This window comes from Macrobrachium nipponense, chromosome 12, assembly GCF_015104395.2.
Source record: "Macrobrachium nipponense isolate FS-2020 chromosome 12, ASM1510439v2, whole genome shotgun sequence".
NCBI classification, from domain to species: domain Eukaryota; kingdom Metazoa; phylum Arthropoda; class Malacostraca; order Decapoda; family Palaemonidae; genus Macrobrachium; species Macrobrachium nipponense.
In genome coordinates, this window is record NC_087205.1 from 17,578,483 (window position 1) to 17,598,868 (window position 20,386).

General features: G+C 44.2%; 1 protein-coding gene across 1 annotated transcript in view; it reads left to right on the forward strand.

Moving 5' to 3' along the window:
• The first annotated feature begins 6,589 nt into the window (after window positions 1–6,589).
• The window catches only part of LOC135224379 (eukaryotic translation initiation factor 3 subunit C-like), a 53,211-nt gene continuing 39,414 nt past the window's right edge, over window positions 6,590–20,386 (forward strand). The window contains exon 1 of the mRNA XM_064263336.1: window positions 6,590–6,732. Coding sequence (XP_064119406.1) covers window positions 6,641–6,732 — 92 coding nt within the window. The 5' untranslated portion in view covers window positions 6,590–6,640. The remainder of the gene's footprint in view (window positions 6,733–20,386) is intronic.

Genomic DNA, 20,386 nt, shown 5'->3' on the forward strand with positions numbered 1-20,386 from the left:
TTGGTTCTCTAACCATTTTTACCATTTTAACAAAGTGAGCATAAATGTAATCACATTTGTTTACTGTAATGATTCATTCATGTGGGTAAAGGAAAGTGAAATCCTTTAGGGTATGATATATGATTTAATCTTATTAAATGATCAACCTTTCTATATACAATAGTACCTTACAAATGCCAAACATTAAAAAAAAATTCAATTACATTTAATACCCAATTAATTTATTATAGTACAATGGTGATCTAAACCCATCCAAAGTAATAATCATTTCTTGGTGTGACAATGAGTAAATATCATTTGCCCATGGTAAGCATGACTGCTTAAGTGAACCAGGAATAACTGGTTTAATTTCACCTGGATTTACTGTGACCTTTTTCACAGCTAATGGATGATAACCCATAAATAAAATAATGAAATTCTCTTCCAAGTCACTGTAATATATACGGAGTGCATAGCTTACACATGTCCTTGCTACCCACAAGGCTATTACAGAATTCACAGCACAAAAGATGCCAAATTCATAAATTTCAGAGAATAATTCTTGGAATACTGACTCAAAAAAAGTTGAATTATAAAACATAAATGGTATTGTTAATAGTAAACTACAACCAATTATTTCCACTAAGCCATATGCCCAAAGGGCATATGAAGCTGCATTACCTTCATAAACCAAATTGTAATGTGATTCAATGCCATCTTCTTTTTGAAGCTGGGATGCAGGTTTCTTCTTGAATATTTTCCTGTAAATGAAAGTGCGGATGATTTCCATATTCCCCGAGTTTAGTTTACTTTGACCTAATTTCCATGTTTGTTGTATGGACGCTGGCAAACTTTTCATATTCTGTGATAGGAGCTTATTGTTCTTACATGATGTAAGAAGATGATAAGATCTTGACTTCTCTAAGCTAAATTGAACATAGTTTTTAAGGGAAGAACTGGTTCTCCATGATGTAATATTAAGTAAACGAAGATGACGGATTTGCCTTATCATTATCCTGAAGACTGCTGAAAAAGATAAAAAGAAAAATAGTCATTAACAAATTTATTTCAACCACACAAATTCCTTATAATCAGCAGTTTCATGCACAAAAATTCATCCCTGACAATTCAGTACCTATAATATTAAGAAAGCAACTGTGTAAGCAGATCTCCAAGTCTCAGTAGCCTAAAGTCAATCTAAGTCCTGTCTGATTCATTATCTGTAAGAAATAGCAGGAATGGGAGGAATGAACCTGCATTACAATGTTAGGTTTGAATGGAACTACTAACTTTTCTTATGAAAAGAGTACTACATTTGTTTTACCATTAACCCACTGCTTATAAATATCCTGAATTGCAAATGAGGTAGGAGGGACTGAGCTACTAAAAAGCTCCTTGGAACAGCTTTTAACATCAGATGCAGTCTGTTAAAGACATACAAAAGTAATTCTATGAGGTTAGTCACAAATACAAACTCAATAGTATCTCCACCTTTACCTAAAGGCCTCTTGAAAAATACCACTGATAGGGAGATCTAAACTACAATAGGGTGCTGTCTGAAGGAAAATGTTCTCTCCTTACATGACATGGAACAAAAGTGACTGAATAGCACTGAGGTTTGCGATGGCTTTCTCGGACTGAACAAGTAGAGTTTCTTCATGGGCTTCTTAAATAATTAGGGTATATTATTATATTATTGTTATTGAAGAGGATCAATGACATCTTTGGCTTGCTCACACAGTCACACTTCCCTGTTAATAGCTACTGACTAGGCTTCAGTCCATTTTCAAAACTATTATTGATGATTAATAGGCTGCCTTTAGCCTTCCTAGTAAATTTTTTGGCCGTTTCGGTAAATAGTGATATGGCCTAGAGGCCATAAACACTTAAGATCAGTCACAAAAGCCAGTAGGAAGTCTCTAGTATCAAGAAATACCCTGAAGTCTGATGTAAAGACTTACTAGATAGAGAAACTTAAAAGGACTTCTTCGAAACAAAGAAAAGGGAACACCTAATAGCATACTATAGGAGTGGGGGAAGATGCTCCCAGATGGACTACTTCCTGTATAAAAGGATAAAGCTGGTGGAGGTCAAGAACTGCAAAGTTATTCCAGGCGACCACGTAGCCCCCCAACACAGACTACTATGTATGGATTTGAAGTTAAAAAGGGAAAGAAAAACCAAAGCTAAAGGGATAATGAAAATTAAATGGTACAATTTAGAGAAGGAAGGGGATAAGAAGAGAGAGTTTAAGAGGAGGGTTTTGGAGGATATTGATATAGGGATTAAAGATGTTCAAGAATGGTGGGTACAAAATGCAGCAGTAATAAGAAGGCATGGAAAGGAGTTGCTAGGAGAGACATCTGGTATCATATGGGAAGAAAAGGAGAGTTGGTGGTGGGATGAAGACATTGAGAAAGTAGTAAAAGATAAGAAGGTGGCAAAGAAAAAATGGGAAGAGTAGCAGTCAGTGGAAGACAGAGATAGGTTCAGAGAGAAAAACAAGGCGGTGAAAAAGGTGGTAGCCCAAGCTAAAGCAAAGTTGTATGATGATGTGTATAATGAGCTGGGGACAAAGGAAGGATTAAAGAAGATGATCAAGCTATCAAAGGCTAGAAATAAGAGCACCAAAGATATTACACATATCAAACAAATAAAAGATCAAGATGGTGTAGTACTTATAAAGGAGGAAGACATTGTGAAGAGATGGAAAGAATATTTCGAACATTTGTTAAATGAAGAAAATAATAGACTAATAAGAAAGGATGGGCAAGTGAACATTGGCATGGTAATGAGGTTTTCTAGGCAAGAGGTACTAAATGCACTGAAGAAGATGAAGAATGGGAAGGCAGCCGGACCAGACATGATTCCTGTGAGGCATGGAAAGCATTAGGAGATGAAGGAGTGGATATACTGTACGATCTTATGATAAAGATCCTTGAACAGGAAAAGATACAAAATGAGTGGCGTGGGAGTATATTGATCCCAATTTTTAAAGGGAAAGGCAATGTCCAAGAATGTGGTAATTATAGGGGCATTAAATTGATGTCCCATGCTTTGAAGATACTGGAAAGGATGATAGATGCTAGACTGAGAGAAGTACAAATAGGTAAAAAGCAGATGGGATTTATGAAGGGAAGGGGAACAACAGATGGTATATTTTGCCTGAGGCAACTAATGGAGATATTCGGGGAAAGGCAAAGGGACCTACATATGGTATTCATTGACCTTGAAAAGGCTTATGACTGAGTCCCGAAACAAGAAGTATGGAGGAGTCTGAGAGAGAAGATGGTGCCAGAGAAGTATGTGCGATTGATAGAAGAGATGTACCGGAATGTATTTACCAGAGTGAGGAGCAGTGTTGGGGAGACAGAGGGTTTTGAGGTGAGAGTAGGATTACACCAGGGGTTGGCTCTGAGCCCATTTATCTTTAACATAGTGATGGATGTTATAATAGAGGAAGTAAGGGAGGCAGTACCATGGAACATATTGTATGCGGATGATATTGTTCTGTGCGCAGAGAGCAGGGAAGATCTGGAAATTAAATTGGAAAGCTGGAGACAAGTACTGGAGGACAGAGGAATGAGAATAAGTAGATCTAAGACAGATTATATGTGTACCACCACCGAGGGGGATGATAGAGAAAGTATTCAGCTTGGAGGAGAGGAAATAAAGAGAGTTGATAAGTTTAAGTATTTGGGATCTTTTTTTAACACTGGAGGAAGTATGGAAAAAGAAGTAAAACATCGGATATAGGCAGGCCTGGAACAACTGGAGAGCGGCCACGTTCTTTGTGACAAAAGAGTACTGCTTAGGTTAAAAGGAAAATTCACAAAACGGTGGTAAGAACAGCAATGCTGTATGGTACGGAAACAGCAAGCATGAGAAAAACAGAGCACAAGAAGATGGATGTGGCAGAAATGAGAATGCTTAGGTGGATGTCTGGGGTGACAAGAGAGGATAGGATCAGAAATGAGTACATAAGGGGGTCGACTAAGGTGGTGGAAATATCAAAGAAAGTGCAGGAGGGGAGGCTGAGAAGGTATGGACACCTGTTGAGGAGAGATGAGGACCATGCTGGGAGACATACTATGAGGATGGAGGTTCAAGGAAGAAGAAGAAGAAGAGGGAGACCAAGAAAGAGATGAAAGGACTGTGTGAGAGGAGACTTACATGAGAAGGGAATTGATGAGGCAGAAGCGCAGGATAGAAATAGATGGAAACGGCGACCCCATATAAAAATGGGAACCAGCTGGGAAGAAGAAAAGGACTTCTCCAAAACACTGAACTGCATTGATTGGATGAATTTAAAACATAAACAAAAGGTGCTAAACATACGCAAATTTCATAAACAAAGGTAAACAGACTAGTTAAATACGGTAAATTCTTGATCACCTGGGAGGAACAATCAATTTCCAAAGGCATAGGCTACCTACCCCATGCGGAGTTACTTATTGCTAAGTTCTACCCTATAGTATAGGTACTACCTAGGTATCATTATTTTAATGAAAACTAGGTAGGTACCTAGGCTATTGTTTGTTGGTCACTTCCGTACACAAAGCAGGCTATGTACCATAGCCCTAACTGAGGTACTAGCTACATCTAAGCCCGCATTCTAGCCTACCACTAGGTACTTAAGTTTGATTGTTTGTATGGTGCTTTTACGTTGCATGGAACCAGTGGTTATTCAGCAACGGGACCAACGGCTTTACGTGACTTCCGAACCACGTCTAGGTACATACTACTAGTAGGTAGGTAGTAGTCTATATTCGTTTTTGCATAGGCTAGCTACCTACTTCTCTCGTACAAATGCCGCAACGGGTTGTCCAAAACGCGGTTAGGCTCCTAGTATTTCAGTACCAGTCAAGTCTTCAGGTATTGGCATGCTATTTATGCTAGCGTATCTCTACTGTTTCTTCAGGTATTGGCATGCCATTTATGCTAGCGTATCTCTGCTGTTTATACGTGTCTTTTGCTATAGTACGGTCCCTGGTACCTGCTTTAGCTAATTGCCGGATCCGAGAAAAATTTACGAAGTGTCTGCGACTAATAGTAATAGTATAGTAGTAGGTAGTAGGGGAAAGTAGCGTCCGCAACTAGTAGTATAGTAGTAGTAGTAGAGGGGATTTGGATTTGAAACGGCTCTTTCTTTTTTTAATTTTTCCTTTGTGTTTGTTTAAGTTTTCTGAGTCTGTAATACCACAATTCTTTAAAAATTGCTCTCCTGTTTTCAACTTCCCCTCTCAGAATATCTGCAAATAAAAGTATGTTAGCTATAAATTCCTCTTTAATTTCTTGATGTTGTTGCTGCACAAAAGTATATAGATTTCTAATTTCAGAGTAAGAAATGTTCTAAATTTTCATTTCTTTTTCCCACAGAACAAACATTTTGTATCATCTCCTTTTAGTCTATTTCTATCATTTAATCCAATTGTGCCTAGTCTAGCCCTGCTGGTCAGCATTGTTTTTTCAGCGTTGTCTTAGTAACTCTTGTTTTATATTGTTTAGAGACATTTTGGTTGCATCATCTGAATAGATCTTTACTACATTTATTGGTTCGTCATGTAGTTTTATCACGACTTCTACTAGCTTAATGCTGTCAAAGGAATCAAATTCTTTTATTTAAAAAAAAAGTCAATATCGTTACTTGCTATTTATTTACAAAACAATGAAAGAGCACATGCACGCATACCACTATCGTTAGTGAAATAAATTTATACGGCACTGCATCACTGATCAACTGCTAACGAGTTTTTTTGTTTTAAGGGGGGGGGGAGTATCGGGCGATTACATTTAAATGATCAACTACGACTCTTGAATCCTTCTCATTGGAAATTTATGCATAACAAGGGTTTCTGAAAAATATCATGAAAAAATGGGGAGGATGGCGCGGGCAGGAACCCGGAGTTGAAATTTAAACACTAGGTTATTGTTTGGAGTTTTGGGTCTCCTAACAAAAATATGAGAGAACTCTTACTGCAAGCAGTGGTATTAAGCATGATTGCCTACCAAATAAAGGCTTTCAGAGCTATATGTTGCAAAGAAAACGACAGCAGTTGCCGCGACTAGGGTTAAATCAGCTTACTGTGGCGTACCTACACGTATGTAGTAGATTTGATTTATTTAAAAATATATATATATACGAAATATTAGTTAGGGTAGTAGCTTTATAAATTCAACTGGGATACTGAAAATAATAGGCAGATTTCAAACGTCTAAGGTTTATTATTTGACATAAAAACGTGTCTATGGGAAAGTATAATAAACATGATATAGAAAAAATTGTCTGAATTATTAAATTACTAAAGATAAACTAAACAATAACTGCTACAGACAAATATAAATCATAGAAAAAACACAACAGAAAATAAGTGAAATTAAGGGTAGATAAAGTAGAAGTTTATCATACCTGGAGCAGCGTTTGCGAAGATTACGCTGTGGCAGTAGAAAACCGGGAAACTGATCATATAAACTAACACAACTGTAAATAGAGAGCCGTTAAAGAGAATTCTTAACTGATGAAATTTAAGCGAAGTAGATATTTTCCAGCTCCTTATTTTTTAATATTTTTTTTTCAGTACTAGACAAAGTGGGATACTAGTAAGTTTATATTTTGATACACAAAAAAATTGAATAATTATAGAAATTATTAAAAACGTTTATGAATTATAATCATCATTTTCTGTTTTATATGGACATCTACTTAACGATCTTTACGGGTGAGCCGAAAGCCCTTGTCCCGGTGACACCATTGTAAGTAAAGAATTTTTAAAAATCTGCTCTATAGTATGGTTCATATTAAACAAATAATGTATTGAGGGGCCGTTTTAGAAACTGGACCGATTTTCTAATTATTACTGAGAGGAGAATGTAGTCTGTAGTGACAAATAACTTACTTTTTGGTACAGCGACACTTGGCGCTTGTCATTGTAAGTTCACGTGTGAATTTTCTGCAGTAGTCTTGAGGACAATACCCGTTTGATCAATATCGCTATTGAAAGCATTTTCACCATCTCGGTGACTAGCCATATTACTATTGTTTTAAAATGATGAAAGTTTGTCTTTATTCGAATATGGTAACGATTATGTGAATGGCAAAGACCAGCTGTTTGGGTACTGGACTGCCCAACGCGGGTTGTTTACACTTTACCGGGCCAGTTGCTCCCTACTTTGTTTGTTGTTGTTTTGGTATCCGCGACGACCCAAATCCATCCGCCACAGTAAGTAGCCTTACTGTAACCCCTGTGGTTAGCGCGCGCAGCGCAACATTACCTCTTGCCAGAACATGCCGTGCCTGCCAAGAATCTTTAAATATGCGGATAAGGCGCGAAGCGCCGTTCCGCCACGGCCTTACTGACAGCACACATAAATCGATCGTCGCATGTTCTGGCAAGAGGTAATGTTGCGCTGCGCGCGCTAACCACAGGGGTTACAGTAAGGCTACTTACCGTGGCGGATGGATTTGGGTGTCGCGATACCAAAACAACAACAAACAAAGTAGGGAGCAACTGGCCCGGTAAAGTGTAAACAACCCGTTATTTTACCCACTGAACAAGAATTTAAAGTAATATTTATTTGGACGACTGTAATTAACCCCCAAGGGCCAGTACTAAACACTGCGAAATACATTGGACGCCCTAATCCCTAGTGGATGTCATATCCGCGGTTACGTAGTAGTAGTATTATGGGTCCGAGGCAATGCCTTTGCAACGGCGCCTCTTAGTCTTGGGTTTTTTTTTTTTTTTTTTTTTTTTTTATGCTCTTCTTTTTTTTCTCTTTTTTTCCACATAAGTATATGGTTTTCTTTCTTATTTCGTTGTTACCTGAAAATAGAAAATTTTCCCACTACGTCACTTTCCTTCTCTTCATAGGGTTGTTGTAGCCCCTATTGCTTTAAAACACCCCGTTCCTCTATATATGGTATCCACAATATAAAAGGAAATGAAATATGTCTTCTACTGCATCATTGCAAAAAGGACAACAGGTGTTCTCCTTCTGGTGCCTTTTGCTATATTTAAATTAAGAGAGTTGGTTCTGGCTTTGAAGAGAAGGACTGAACCCATAGAGTTGTCATAAATTTCTTCATCTTTATTTCTCTTTTCCACGTTTTATATATGCTTCCAGTCACTTTAGTTTTCCAACTCTTCTTTCCACCTCCTAGGTGTACCATTATTCTGCCCTTGTCCCATATTCTGGCTTTGTCCTTTATTTTCTGTTCTGGACATTCCTTCTAATTTTCTTAAATTTATTTTAAACTTCATGCATGTACTTTTCCACAGTTTTCCACCATTTTCTTTCCTTTTCTTGCATACTGTAATTATTTTCTTCAGTATCTCTTTCCGTCCATTTAAAGTATTTATTTACATAGCTTATCTCCCATTCATAATTCTACTTTTCATTGAAGAAGCTCCTATCTCCCCCCTTAATGTGGCTACTACTGTACTTCTACATGCCCCTAATATTTTCCTATATACCCCATTCTCTATTCTTTGTAATTTTTCTATTTCTGCGTCTGTAGATTAACCACATTGGTTCCGTTAGATTGAAGTGGTAGAGCTATGTTTTTCCAGAATGTTTTCCCTATTAGAACTTTGTTGCAGCTTTTTTCTATCATGGAGTAGGTTTTTTTTTTTTAAGGTTGGCTAACTTCTGTGGCTTTATTCAACATTTTTTCTTTTTTTCTGTAGCTTAACAGATTTCTAGAGTCCATTTAATTTATCTTTTATTCCTAAATATGTAAATGTTCTCCCTCACCTTTATGTTCTCTATCTCTTCTGGTTTATCATTTTCATGTTGAAAAATAATGATGATGCTTTTTCTTATTTATTTCTAGCCACATTTTGTTCCCTATATCTATTAAAATCTTTTATGTTTATTCTTGCGTCTCTATATTACTGCTAGAACTAATCCATCGTCGGCGAAGAAAAGTGTCCCTATCTTTACTAGTTCATTTTCAAATCCTGTCCCTTCCTCCTCCATTTTCTTAATTATTAAATATGTCATTAGTTTGAAAAGTGAAGTAGAGCCTGTGCAACCTTGCCTAATCCCACTTGTAATTCCCATTTCCTGTTCTACTCCCTCCCCTAGGTCTATTATTGTGCTATCCCCTTCATATATGTTAACTACTGCCTCTATGATTTTTGGATGTATTTTTGAACTGTTTCATAACTTCAATCATGACTTCTCGTTTTACCGAGTCAAATGCTTTACTGTAATCGATAGCTATTACTATTAATGGTTTTTTCCTATTCTGTAGCTCTCTTCTACACCATATTGTAGTGTAAGGATGTTATCTTCTATCCTACTCCCTCCTGTAAATCCTGCTTGGCATTCGTGATCTTGTTCATTCTGTCTGAGGTGTGCTTCTATTTCGTCTTTATCAGCATCATGAATACTTTGTATGATATATTTAATAAAGCTATAGGCCTTAAATCCTTAGCCCTTGGTTTCCTTTTCTTTTCTATCATTTTTGTTCTAGATTTCTTCCAAGATTCAGGCTTTTCTTTGATTTCTAGTTCTTTGTTGTAACACCTAACTAGTACTTCTATACATGTTTGCTCTTCATTAAGCTTTGTAAAGCTCTGGTTTGATTCCATCTGGGCCTGCAGCTTTTTTAGCTTTGAGCTTACTTAGACAAGCTATGACTTTTTCCTTGGTTATCACAGGCTCTTGCATTGGGATTATCTTCCTTTTGCATTCCATCACTAGGTCCATGTGTTCTCTTAGTACTTCTGGGAATCTATAGCCTCCAATTCTTATGATATCATCTTCTGCTGCCAATTCATTTTCATATTCCATCCTTTTCTCTTCGTTCCAGATTTCCTTTATTTTATTTTCGTGTTTGCTGTAAATGGTTCTCCAATAATTCACTAATTCTTCCTTGTTTTTTCAGCCTCATTTAGCTTGCTTCCCTGTTCATTATATATGTATAGTTTCTTTTTTGGCTTTTTGCTTATTTCTTAACTTACCAATATTTTCCCAGAGCTTTGTTTTTGTTTCTTTTTATTTCTTCTGTTATTTTCTTTTCATATATTGTTATCTTTGTTCCTTGCAGTTTGTGTGGAACTATTCTTTAGAATTACCCTGTAAGAAACGTAACCGCGGATACGACATCCACTAGGGATTGGGGCGTCCAATGTATTTCGCCGTGTTTAGTACTGGCCCCTGGGGGTTAATTACAGTCGTCCGAATAAATATTACTTAAAATTCTTGTTCAGTAGGTAAAACTGCATAGAAAAACCGCAACTGCCATAGTCTGGGCCGCCGCGGATAGGTACCCTAGATCTACCAAGAATACAATTACATCGTTAAGTATACCATTCAAAAGATTGAAGTTTAGTCAACATACTAATGTGATATATGAAAGCCCCATACGAACTAAAATAAGCATGTTAGCGCTTTGTAAAATATGTTTTCAAGGCAGTTTTGAAATCCAATATAGCGGTATTTGCGTGACTGGCTGTTCTAACCACAGACAATCCACCATCTTTCCCAGCCTTCCCAGCACTTATTTGGACAATGTTAGCATAAATATGTTAACATTTATTGATTTTACCTTGCAATCGGTGGTGTTATCCTTACTGCCATCACAACTGAAACTCCACAGTGCTTATTTGATTGTTATTACACATGTTTTGGTCTTAATTCACTCCAAATTGCACTTGAACTACGTTGCTGTTCCTGGTTCCTAAGCGCTCACTCCACAAACAGTTACAGGCAGCACATGAGTACTCGGTGTATGAGGTGCAAAGCTTTATTCCCTTAATTGTTTACTTTACTCATTATTTAGTTCAACTTTACTTTTCATGTCTTATTATCCCTTTTCTGCAACCAAATTAACCCCAAAAAATTACAGATATTTTTTAAGTATACGAGCAGACGACACGACAAAAACATGACATCGTTGCCAATCTAGTGGAGCTTCACACATACGCTGATGCATTTTTATGATACAAAAATTATTTAATTATTTTCAAATTATTTAATTATTTTCAAATATTAATATTGATCAATACTGTATTAGTAAGTTTGGTAAGATTAAGTGATATCACATAATAACTAATAATTTTCTCTCTTCTTACAGAGATGTATATTTTTTGTATGCTAAATAAATTATTTACTAATTTTGAAATATTAATGTAAGGAGCAATCAATTCATTAAAGAAAATGCTACAGTGAATTAGTAAGATTTTAATTTAAAAATTAAAAAGATTATGTAAGAATGAAGGAAATCCCAGTCTTCACGTATCTTTCCTTCAAATTCCAGGGTACCAGCTATGGTCCAACAGCTGTCAAATATATCAAGAAATGTGGCAGGAGAGTAGGGAGTCTCTCTCTCTCTCTCTCTCTCTCTCTCTCTCTCTCTCTCTCTCTCTCTCTCTCTCTCTCTCTCTCTCTCTCTCTCTCTCTCTCTCTCTCCTGAGATGAGAGATTTTTATGGTACATGTATGTATAATATGTTTATTAATATTTTTGAATGATAATAGTAATAATAATAATTGTAAGTACAAAAATCATACATTCATAATAAAATGCATATCTTATATATTATTGGCTTATCTTCATACTAAAAAGCCTCTTTAAGGAATACAGGTACTATCCTACTTACAACCAAGTTTGGTTCCGACCCACTGGTTGTAAGTCGGAATGGATGTAAGTCGAACCTTAGAAAGTGGCCAACATACTGGGTGGGGTATACTATCAAACCTTTGCTATATAAGTTCCTACTTAGTACTGTAATGTAATGTACAATCATTATTTCAAATCTTTTAACCACCTAATGTACTTCTACTAATACATTTTAATCATTTATGTAATAGTATATATATGTACAATCAGACATTGAGTTACAATGGGTTAGGTTCTTGCATGCATGTCAGAAGTCCGATTTCTTACGTAAATTGGTTTGCAATTCAGTCTACAGTACAGTTTAATACCAAATGATGCTGCAGATAGGGGTCAGGGTAACTCAAACTGATGCTGCCTGAGTGATGAGAGTTCTCATGCCATGAGTGATGAGAGTTCTCATGCCTGAGTGATGAGATGGGCGCCAGTGCCAAGTAACTCAATGGTCAACTGTCTGAAGTAAGGTTGTAAGTACGAGTGGTCGTATGTCGAGTAGTTGTAAGTCGGATAGTACCTGTAATATCATAAATGTATATTCATTCACGAAAAAAAATAAAAAAAAAAGTATGATCACCGTGACGTCACCAAACCTACAGTCTCATTCGAACATACTATTTTTACATAATGTGATAGTGGTTACACCGTTCTACAAACGACATTGTATTTTACATAAGTATCCTCTGAACTCTATCATAAATCACTTTACGTACTTACTTTTTTTTTTGGAGCCCAAATATTATATCCCGGAAAATTAACAAAATCGTGAATTTTATCATAGAGCAAGATTCACTAATTACTGTTTTCTTCTTTTCATGACTAAATGCATTTTGTTCCGACACGGCATACAAACCTTCGGTCCTTTTACAATAGGAAGGTACTAGCGGCAGCTGGATAGGTTCGTAAGCTTTCGAACAAGGGTTCGGTAGTTAACTGCTTGTCCGACAGGCGCGCGCGCTGCAGACTGGGAGGTAAACAAATCACTTTTGCTTTCGGCCTCACAGCGAGTGGACGTGTGTGTTCGACGCTCTCTGCCCGCTTCTCGTCGTTTGCTTTCTTGAGTATATGGTTGTGTTTGTGTATGAAAGAATTCATTGTAAGTACAATCATTTCTCTCTTTTCATATTAATTGAACTGCAATTAATTAATGATGGAATCTCCTCGCCTCGCTACCCACGGAGACTATGCCCGGGTACCGAAGGGCGTAATGCGGGGAAGTTCCGTCTTTCCCCCGGAGATAGACCCTCATATTGTGTGCTCGGTGTCGGGGGGGCGCGAAATGCTCGTCCCGAAGCCGAGCCTTGTAATGTGTTTATTAATTGGTCCGGAGGCGCATGTGGTATTTTGTATGAGGGCATGGAGGAAGCGAAGGCCTGCAAAGGAGTAGTCGGAAAGCTCTCCCGCGACTCCTTTGGTGACGGACACTTCGTCTTATTTCCCTGCCGCCCAGGCATCCACTTCCACGTCTCGCGCCTTCCCCTGTTCCCCGGGTGGTTGGGGGGGAATTTCTAGGTCCTTCTCCTCTCACCGGACTTGTCCGAGTGTGGAGGAGTGAGGGCCTAGATAACCCTGACGTCGAGTTGTACTTTGGGTCCTCTACTCCGTTTCGTCTTACGCAGGCGAACGGGTAGAGGATCCCCCTTAAGCAACCCGACTTTTGCCTCCTCATGTTTGCGGTTTGCGCCGCGAAGGATTGACCTCGGACAGGTGTGGGCATCGTTCGGGCTGCAGGGCGTGCCCGAGTGTCCATGGGGCTTGCTCTACCATCTCGGCTGGCTCCGTGGCGGTCACCCATGCAACGGTCCACGAGCCACCACCACGACCATTACAACACACGGCTACGCTTCACCTCCTCACCTGGTGTACACCCAGCACGCGGTCTCTGTACACCCACTACATCGGTGCAGGGGCCAGTCGCCGTAACTCGGGGGAGTGTGATGCCGCCGCCTGTGTTTGCCGTGCTGCCGCGACCGGACTTCGTGTGCCCGAAGAGCTCGCCCTGGACCTCCCACCGGTACCTAGGATGTCTGTGCCGCTGGTCTGCCCACTAGACCGCCTACACAGTCTGCCGTACCTGCCGTACCTGCCCAGCTGCTGTCCACGGACGTGACGTGGACCACTGCTGCCGTTCCTGTACCTGCTCCTGCGGTTTTCTGCCGTTCCTGTGATGCCTGCACCTGCTGATGTTGTTCCTGTTCCTGCGCCGCTGCTCCCGATGCTGATCTGTTCGGACAGGTGCGTCCGGGCCCTGTTTGCTTCGGCAACAGCAGCCCCGGCTCCGCTCTGGATGACAGATCTGACGTCGGTCCTGAGAAGGTTGACGAAGAAGAAGAAGAAGAGGAGGAAGGTGTCGTCGTCGTCTTCCATCGTCTTCTTCGTCTTCGTCGTCGTCTGCCGCCTCTTCCCCTTCATCTTCTAAGGCTCGCCCCTGCCGAAGAAGAAGAAGGTCGCCTCCCCCCCCCTAAGAAGTCTCCTTCGGGAACTTCTAAGGGCCCGTCTCGCTCTGGTGAGACGGGGGGTTCTTCCGCTGGTCACCCAGCTCCTTCGGGGCAGGACCCGTCTCTTCTTCCGCAAGGAAGAAGACTACGGGGAGCCAGAGGAGTGCCGGCTAACACCGGCACTTCCTCACCTGCTGTCAGTGGTTCGGCCACAGCAGCAGGGTCCGTCTCGGCCTCTCGTTCGCGAGAGGTACCGAGTGTACGGTCGCTGACCAGCGACCGTGCAGCCAGGAACCAGACCTCTGAGTTCGCTCAGCGTCAGGTTCACGGCACGGAGCGAAGACTGGTGACAGCCGCTCACGCGACTCTCACCAGACCAGCTCTCGCTCTCGCGGCGAGCAGCTGGCTACCCGGGCGGACGTGGACGGTCCATGACCTCCGGCCACGGGCTGAGGCGGGGAAGAGGTCCCCCCGTTCGCCGCACCAGCCACGGCTGGTACCAGCGAACTGACGCACCGTGAGGATACGACACCGATCTCACCGTGACAGTGGAGCTCGCCGGTCGCCTGACCGTCACTCTCACAGAGAGCGATCGGGTACGGCGACAGCACCAGCTCCTCTGACACACGAGACCGGAGCCGCTGTTCTCGTCCAGCCGTTCTCCACAGCGCGACGGCTCGACTAGGTCTGCAGCTCGATCGCCACCGCGGGTTGGCGATCGCCTGCAGTCTTCCAAGCCCGCTGGTTTCTGCCAGCGAGCGAGGAGGGAGCGTCAGGTCTGCCTCTTCCATAACCTTCAACCTCCTCGGATTACACCGGGAGGGGCGAGGTATTGAGGAGTGATCGTGAGGGGTGCGCCCCTCAGGATCCACCACGGCGTCCGTACGTACCAGGCACGGTTCTCGGACCAGCCAGGTCGTACGCACAGGTGGTTTGGAGCAGACCGAGAGGGGTCTGTCGCTGTTCCTCTCCTTTGAGGGAGGAGGGTCTCGGGAGTTGCCCCTGTTGAGGGACTGGACGGTCCAACTCCGCAGGAAGCAGTCACTCCTGAGATCCAGAGGAACTTTGCGAGGTTATTGCGCTGATTCGTCAGCACAACGACCTCACGGAAGGATCGCTGCTCCCACCATCCGAGCCCACGTCCTGGCTCGAGTCGTTCTGGGGCCCGAAGAGGGAAACCCAGACCGACGGTGGGTTTTGCCCGCGTTCTGAGCTGCCGGACTCAGTGCTGGACCAGGTTGAATCGCTTGTCTCCGGACAAGACGGCTCGCTCAAGTCTGGCAGGTCGAGCAAGCTGCTTCCACCTCCTCTGCTGCGACAGCGGCGTTTTTTACGTGCCATCTGAAGACCCGATGCCGCCCAAACAGGTGAACCCGAGTTAGCCAGGCTGACTTCGGGTGTGTCTCTGCAGCAGCTCCTGTCCGAGACCTGTGGTTCTCGCAGCAAGAGACATTCGGCCTGGAATCTACCGCCATGGCAGCTTTCCAGGCCGTCTCCTGGCTAGATCTGTGGTCCCTCACAGTATCTAAGGTCGCAGCCAACTCCGGGGGAATTTCTCTCCCCGAAGATGACTCGGCCTTCAGGAGACTTTTGCCAGTCTGGGGGAGGAGCCATCCTCCTTCCTTGCCCACCAGACGGTGAACCTGTGGGCCAACCTGGTTCTCCGACGAAGGGACGCTGTCCTTACTCGTTTCCAGGACGGCCGGCGTGAAGCGGCGTTGGGACTTCGCAACGGACCTTTACGGAGTTCCACGTCTCCTCTTCCCAGGAGAGATGGTGGACGCTGCGGTGGACAGAACGGCGCACTGACGACAGTGACCGTCTGGGTTCACCAGGCAGTCTCGAAGGCCTCTGGGCAGCCTTGGACTGCGGCCAAGTCTAACGGCTCGGCTAGCGCTTCCTCGGTGGCTAAGACGTAGCTGCGTCGAAGCCCCGTGGAATGACTCTGTCTTCTTCGACTTCTAGTAAGGGGAGCCGTAACCAGCCCTCCTCCCAGCCCTCCTCCTCCCGTGGAGGCTCTGGGAGGAAGTCGAAGAAAGGGGGGAAACGCTAGGGACGGCGTTCCCCCTCACCTGCTGCCGTAAGTGGGGGGTGCCTGGCCAGCCATTGGGCAATTTGGCAGCGCTACGGCGCCGAGACCTGGATTGTAGATGTCCTTCGGGAGGGAGATCTATTACCCTTCGAATCTCGGTCACCCCTCACCTCCAACCCGGTCCAACACAGGCGTACGTTCCAGGGGCATCGAAGGACGTAGCATTGAGACAGGAGATCAGACCATGCTGAGCAAGAGAGCTGTAGAATCGTCACGGATCAATCACCGGGCTTTTACAGTCGACTCTTCCTGCTGGAAAAGTCTACGGGAGGGCTGGCGCCCGGTGATAGATCTCTCTCCCCTGAACCGGTTTGTTCGCCAGACCCGGTTCACGATGGAGACCGGCACGCTCAGTGCTCGACTCTATCAGGGAGAACGATTTCATGCTTTCAGTGGACTTGAAGGATGCGTATTTCCAAATACCCATTCTCAGTCCTCCAGAAAAGTACCTCCGCTTCATCCTCGACGGGACGGTGGTACCAGTTCAGGCCACTTTGCTTCGGTCTCTCAACCCGCCACCACAGTGTTCACGCGAGTGTTCACTCTGGTGTCTGCTTGGGCCCATTCGCACGGGATAACGTCTGATGGGGTATCTCGACGATTGGTTAGTCCTGGCGAGCTCCCGCTCGCAGTTTGCTACAGGACAGGGATCGACTGCTCGAGTTCTGTCGCGATCTGGGGATCGTTGTGAACTTCGAAAGTCCGATCTCGAGCCCAAGCAGAAGGATGAAGTACCTGGGTATGCTGATCGACACGGTAGCATGGCGAGTCTTCCCCGCAGACTCGCGGATTAGCAAATTCAGGGAGGCAGCCAACCAGTTTCCTGTCTCGGCAGGAACGGGTAGCATCAGCGATGGCTAATGTCGTGATCGGACACCTGTCGTCACTCGGCGGGAAGACAGTCCCTAACGGGAGTCTTCCCACCTGCTGTCTCTTCAGGGAGACTAAAGGAGAGTTGGTCACAGGCGACGGATCCCCCAAAGCTTTCCATTGTCACTGACACAGGAGGTGAGGCAGGACCTAGCCTGGTGGCTGGACGACAGGAACCTCTTAAGAGGATGCCTCTGCGCACTTCTCTCCCCCGGACATGCAGCTGCTCTCAGACGCATCGACCGAGGGATGGGGCGCACACCTGGAGGAGTTGCTGACTTCAGGAGTGTGGTACGAGAACGACAGCACCTTCACATCAATGTACTGAAACTCAAGGCAGCGTTCCTCGCTCTCCAAGAGTTCCAGGACCGCTTGATGGGACACTCAGTGGTGTTGATTGTGCGCAACACCACGGTGGTGGCTTACGTCAACAACAGGGGGGGCCTATTGTGTCTCTCCCGTTGTACCATCTTGACTTGGTGCGGTCAGGTGCACGAGTGGGCCGAGGCCACACTCAATAGAGCTGTCGGCACGCTACATTCCAGGAAGGAATGTAGTAGCAGACACGCTCAGGGAGTTCCGTCGGGATCAAGGATAGGGAACCGATGGTCTCTACACCAGGACGTGGCGGAAAGGCTCTTCGACCTGTGGGGGCGACCAGTCGAGGATCTGTTCGCCACCCCCGGCACAACAGGAAGCTCCAGGTGTTCTTCTCGGTCCGTGCCGGAACACCCATGGGCAGCCTGCAGAGGAGGCTCTTCAACACCCGGTGGGACAACCTTTTCGCCTATGCCTTTCCCCCGTTCACCCTGATTCGCAAGGTGATCAGTTCCGGAGCACTGGTCACCCCGAATCTCAGGATGATCCTGATGGCTCCCAAATGGCCACAGGCCATTTGGTATCCGACCTGCTGGCTCTTCTCGCAAGAGAACCGAGAGACATTCCCCCTTCTTGGCAACAACCTTCTCGCCCAGCCACACGTCGAGCGGTACCACCGAGCAGTCCAGTCTCTACGTCTTCACGGCTGGCTGTTATCCAACATCTCTTGCGAACGAGAGGCTTTTTTTTCGTAGCGCAGCAACAGAGATGGCTGGAACGTCCGTCAGTCCTCTGCAGCTGTGTACCAGGGAAGTGGGCCGTCTTCTGTGGTTGGTGTCGTAGACGGGGCCTATCTCCTCTCAGAGCCCCACTCTTCAGCAGGTAGCGGATTTCCTCGTTTTTCTTCGCCGAGAGAAGCTCCTCTCAGTTCCCACAGTCAAAGGATACAGAGCCGCCTTGACGCTCGTCCTGAAACTGACGGGGATTGGACATCTCGAACTCGTTCGAGATACTCCTTACTTAGGAGGAGCTTCGAAAGGTCTTGCCCAACCCAGGAACTCACAAGCCCCTCTTCTTGCTGGACCTGGCATCGGCGAAGAGAGTACGGGAACTTCATGCCGATAATGAAACGGATAGATGCTGCTTTGTCCCTGGGAGGACGCTACGGCGCTATTCTTGAAGAGAACTCGACACCTCGGGCCTGAGTGTCGACGCCTCTTCGTTAGCACCGGGGTCACCAAGAAAGAAGTATCAAAGAACACTCTTTCGTCCTGGCTGCGTGAGGTCATCAGGAGGGCGTATGAGGCTGATGGTAGTGACGACATCCGTACGTCCCGTCCGAGAGCTCACGAAGTCAGAAGTATTGGCCCCGTCTTGGCGTTTCGTAAGAACTTCTCCGTGGCGCAGGTTATGGAAGGCAGGGGTCTGGTTACAACCAGACCACCGCACCTTCCTTATACCTTTTTTGGATATTACCCCAGGTCCTTGGATCGGTTTCCTTATGGACCCGTGGTGGCTGCTCAACACGTCGTCTAGCTAACCCAGACCCTAGCAGGCTGAACAGCATCGAGTCCTGGTGTGACTGTAATGAATAGATAGTAAATGAGAAAGTGACTGGCTTCTCTTTCTATCTTTTTCTACCCCTCTACCTGTGGGTAGAGGGATACGGTCATCACCCCCTGCTGGATAAGGACGAGATGCCGGTGAGCTATATGACCAGAGCCCCATCCTATCCCTTTCACTATGGGGAGAGGAGCAGAATATCCACCACTTTCCTCCTACAAGGGGGGGTGGGGGGGGAAGTGGATGCCTACAGGAGTCAAATCCATGACTTTTAATATTTGCTCCTGTACACACAATTCTTACATTGCTGGTACGAAGAGATACGCTTGCCTCTCTCTTAGGTACTCGGTCCAGAGGTCTGACCATTGATCCTGCGGTGCACACCCCCCCCGATCAATCGGACAGAGGCTTTGGATCCCTCCCTCGCTCTTACGCCACCAGGGAGTTCTTCAAGGTTGGGCGAACACCAGTCTGTTCACAAAAGACTCGATTCCACCCACCAAGAAGTGAGTCTTCCTATTGTAAAAGGACCGAAGGTTTGTATGCCGTGTCGGAACAAAATGAACAATTTGTCCCAAAATTGCATTTTTATTGTAGTGTCTTACCGAACAATTATGAGAGCCGTGATTTCCACGAGCGGCAGGATACTAAATTTCAAATTTAGCGCAGTCGGCGTCGCCAACACTGGTGGTGATGACGTCATCTCCCTCCACTCCGCGGGAGAACCAGGTACAACTGCCCAGGTGAATCCAATTCTTTTCCTGCCGGCGTCCGTGAACATCGGTGGTCGGTGCGGTTGGATGACGTTTGGCTTCGCTTTTTTTTCTGGTGGAATTGATCTTCGAATTGGTGAAGTACTCTTTTTTTGGCGTTGTTGTTATTTTTGCTTTTTTATTTAGTCGTTGCCATGTCGGATTCTAGTCCGTCGGAGTTAGTTTTTGCATCTCAGGATGTAAAACTAGATTATCCAAGTTAGAATATGATTCTCCACTAAATGTGTTAAGTGTAGGGGAACAGGTTTGTTCAGCAGATCGAACATGTAACGAGTGTAGTGGATTGGACTGATTCTCAATGGAAGTTTTTTAGTTCATACTCGGAGAAAGTTAGCTAAAGACAGAATTAGTTAAAAGCAAGCGCTTAGGAAAGTAGACTTAGCTCTGCTTCGTCTTGCGATGCATCTGTTCCTTCTGTTTCTCCTCAAATTGTTATCTCCCTTTAACTACACCTCCTATTCCTCCTACTAATTCCACTTCTCCGGCTTCCCGTGTAGTTTCTTCCGACAGCCATTGCCAGTCTGGAATCGAGGTTTAGATCAGAAATTTTCGGGGGTACTAGCGAATACGGTTTTGCAACTTGGTAATTCAGTTAAGACGTTTTTTGGAGAAACGCGGCCTCAGGTAAGAGTGTATTGAGGGTGCGTCTGTCTGTCCTGACACGTCTCCTAGACAAAGGTCACTGTCCAGCTCCACCCCCGCACCGTGAGAAGACATACCGGAAGTCCCAA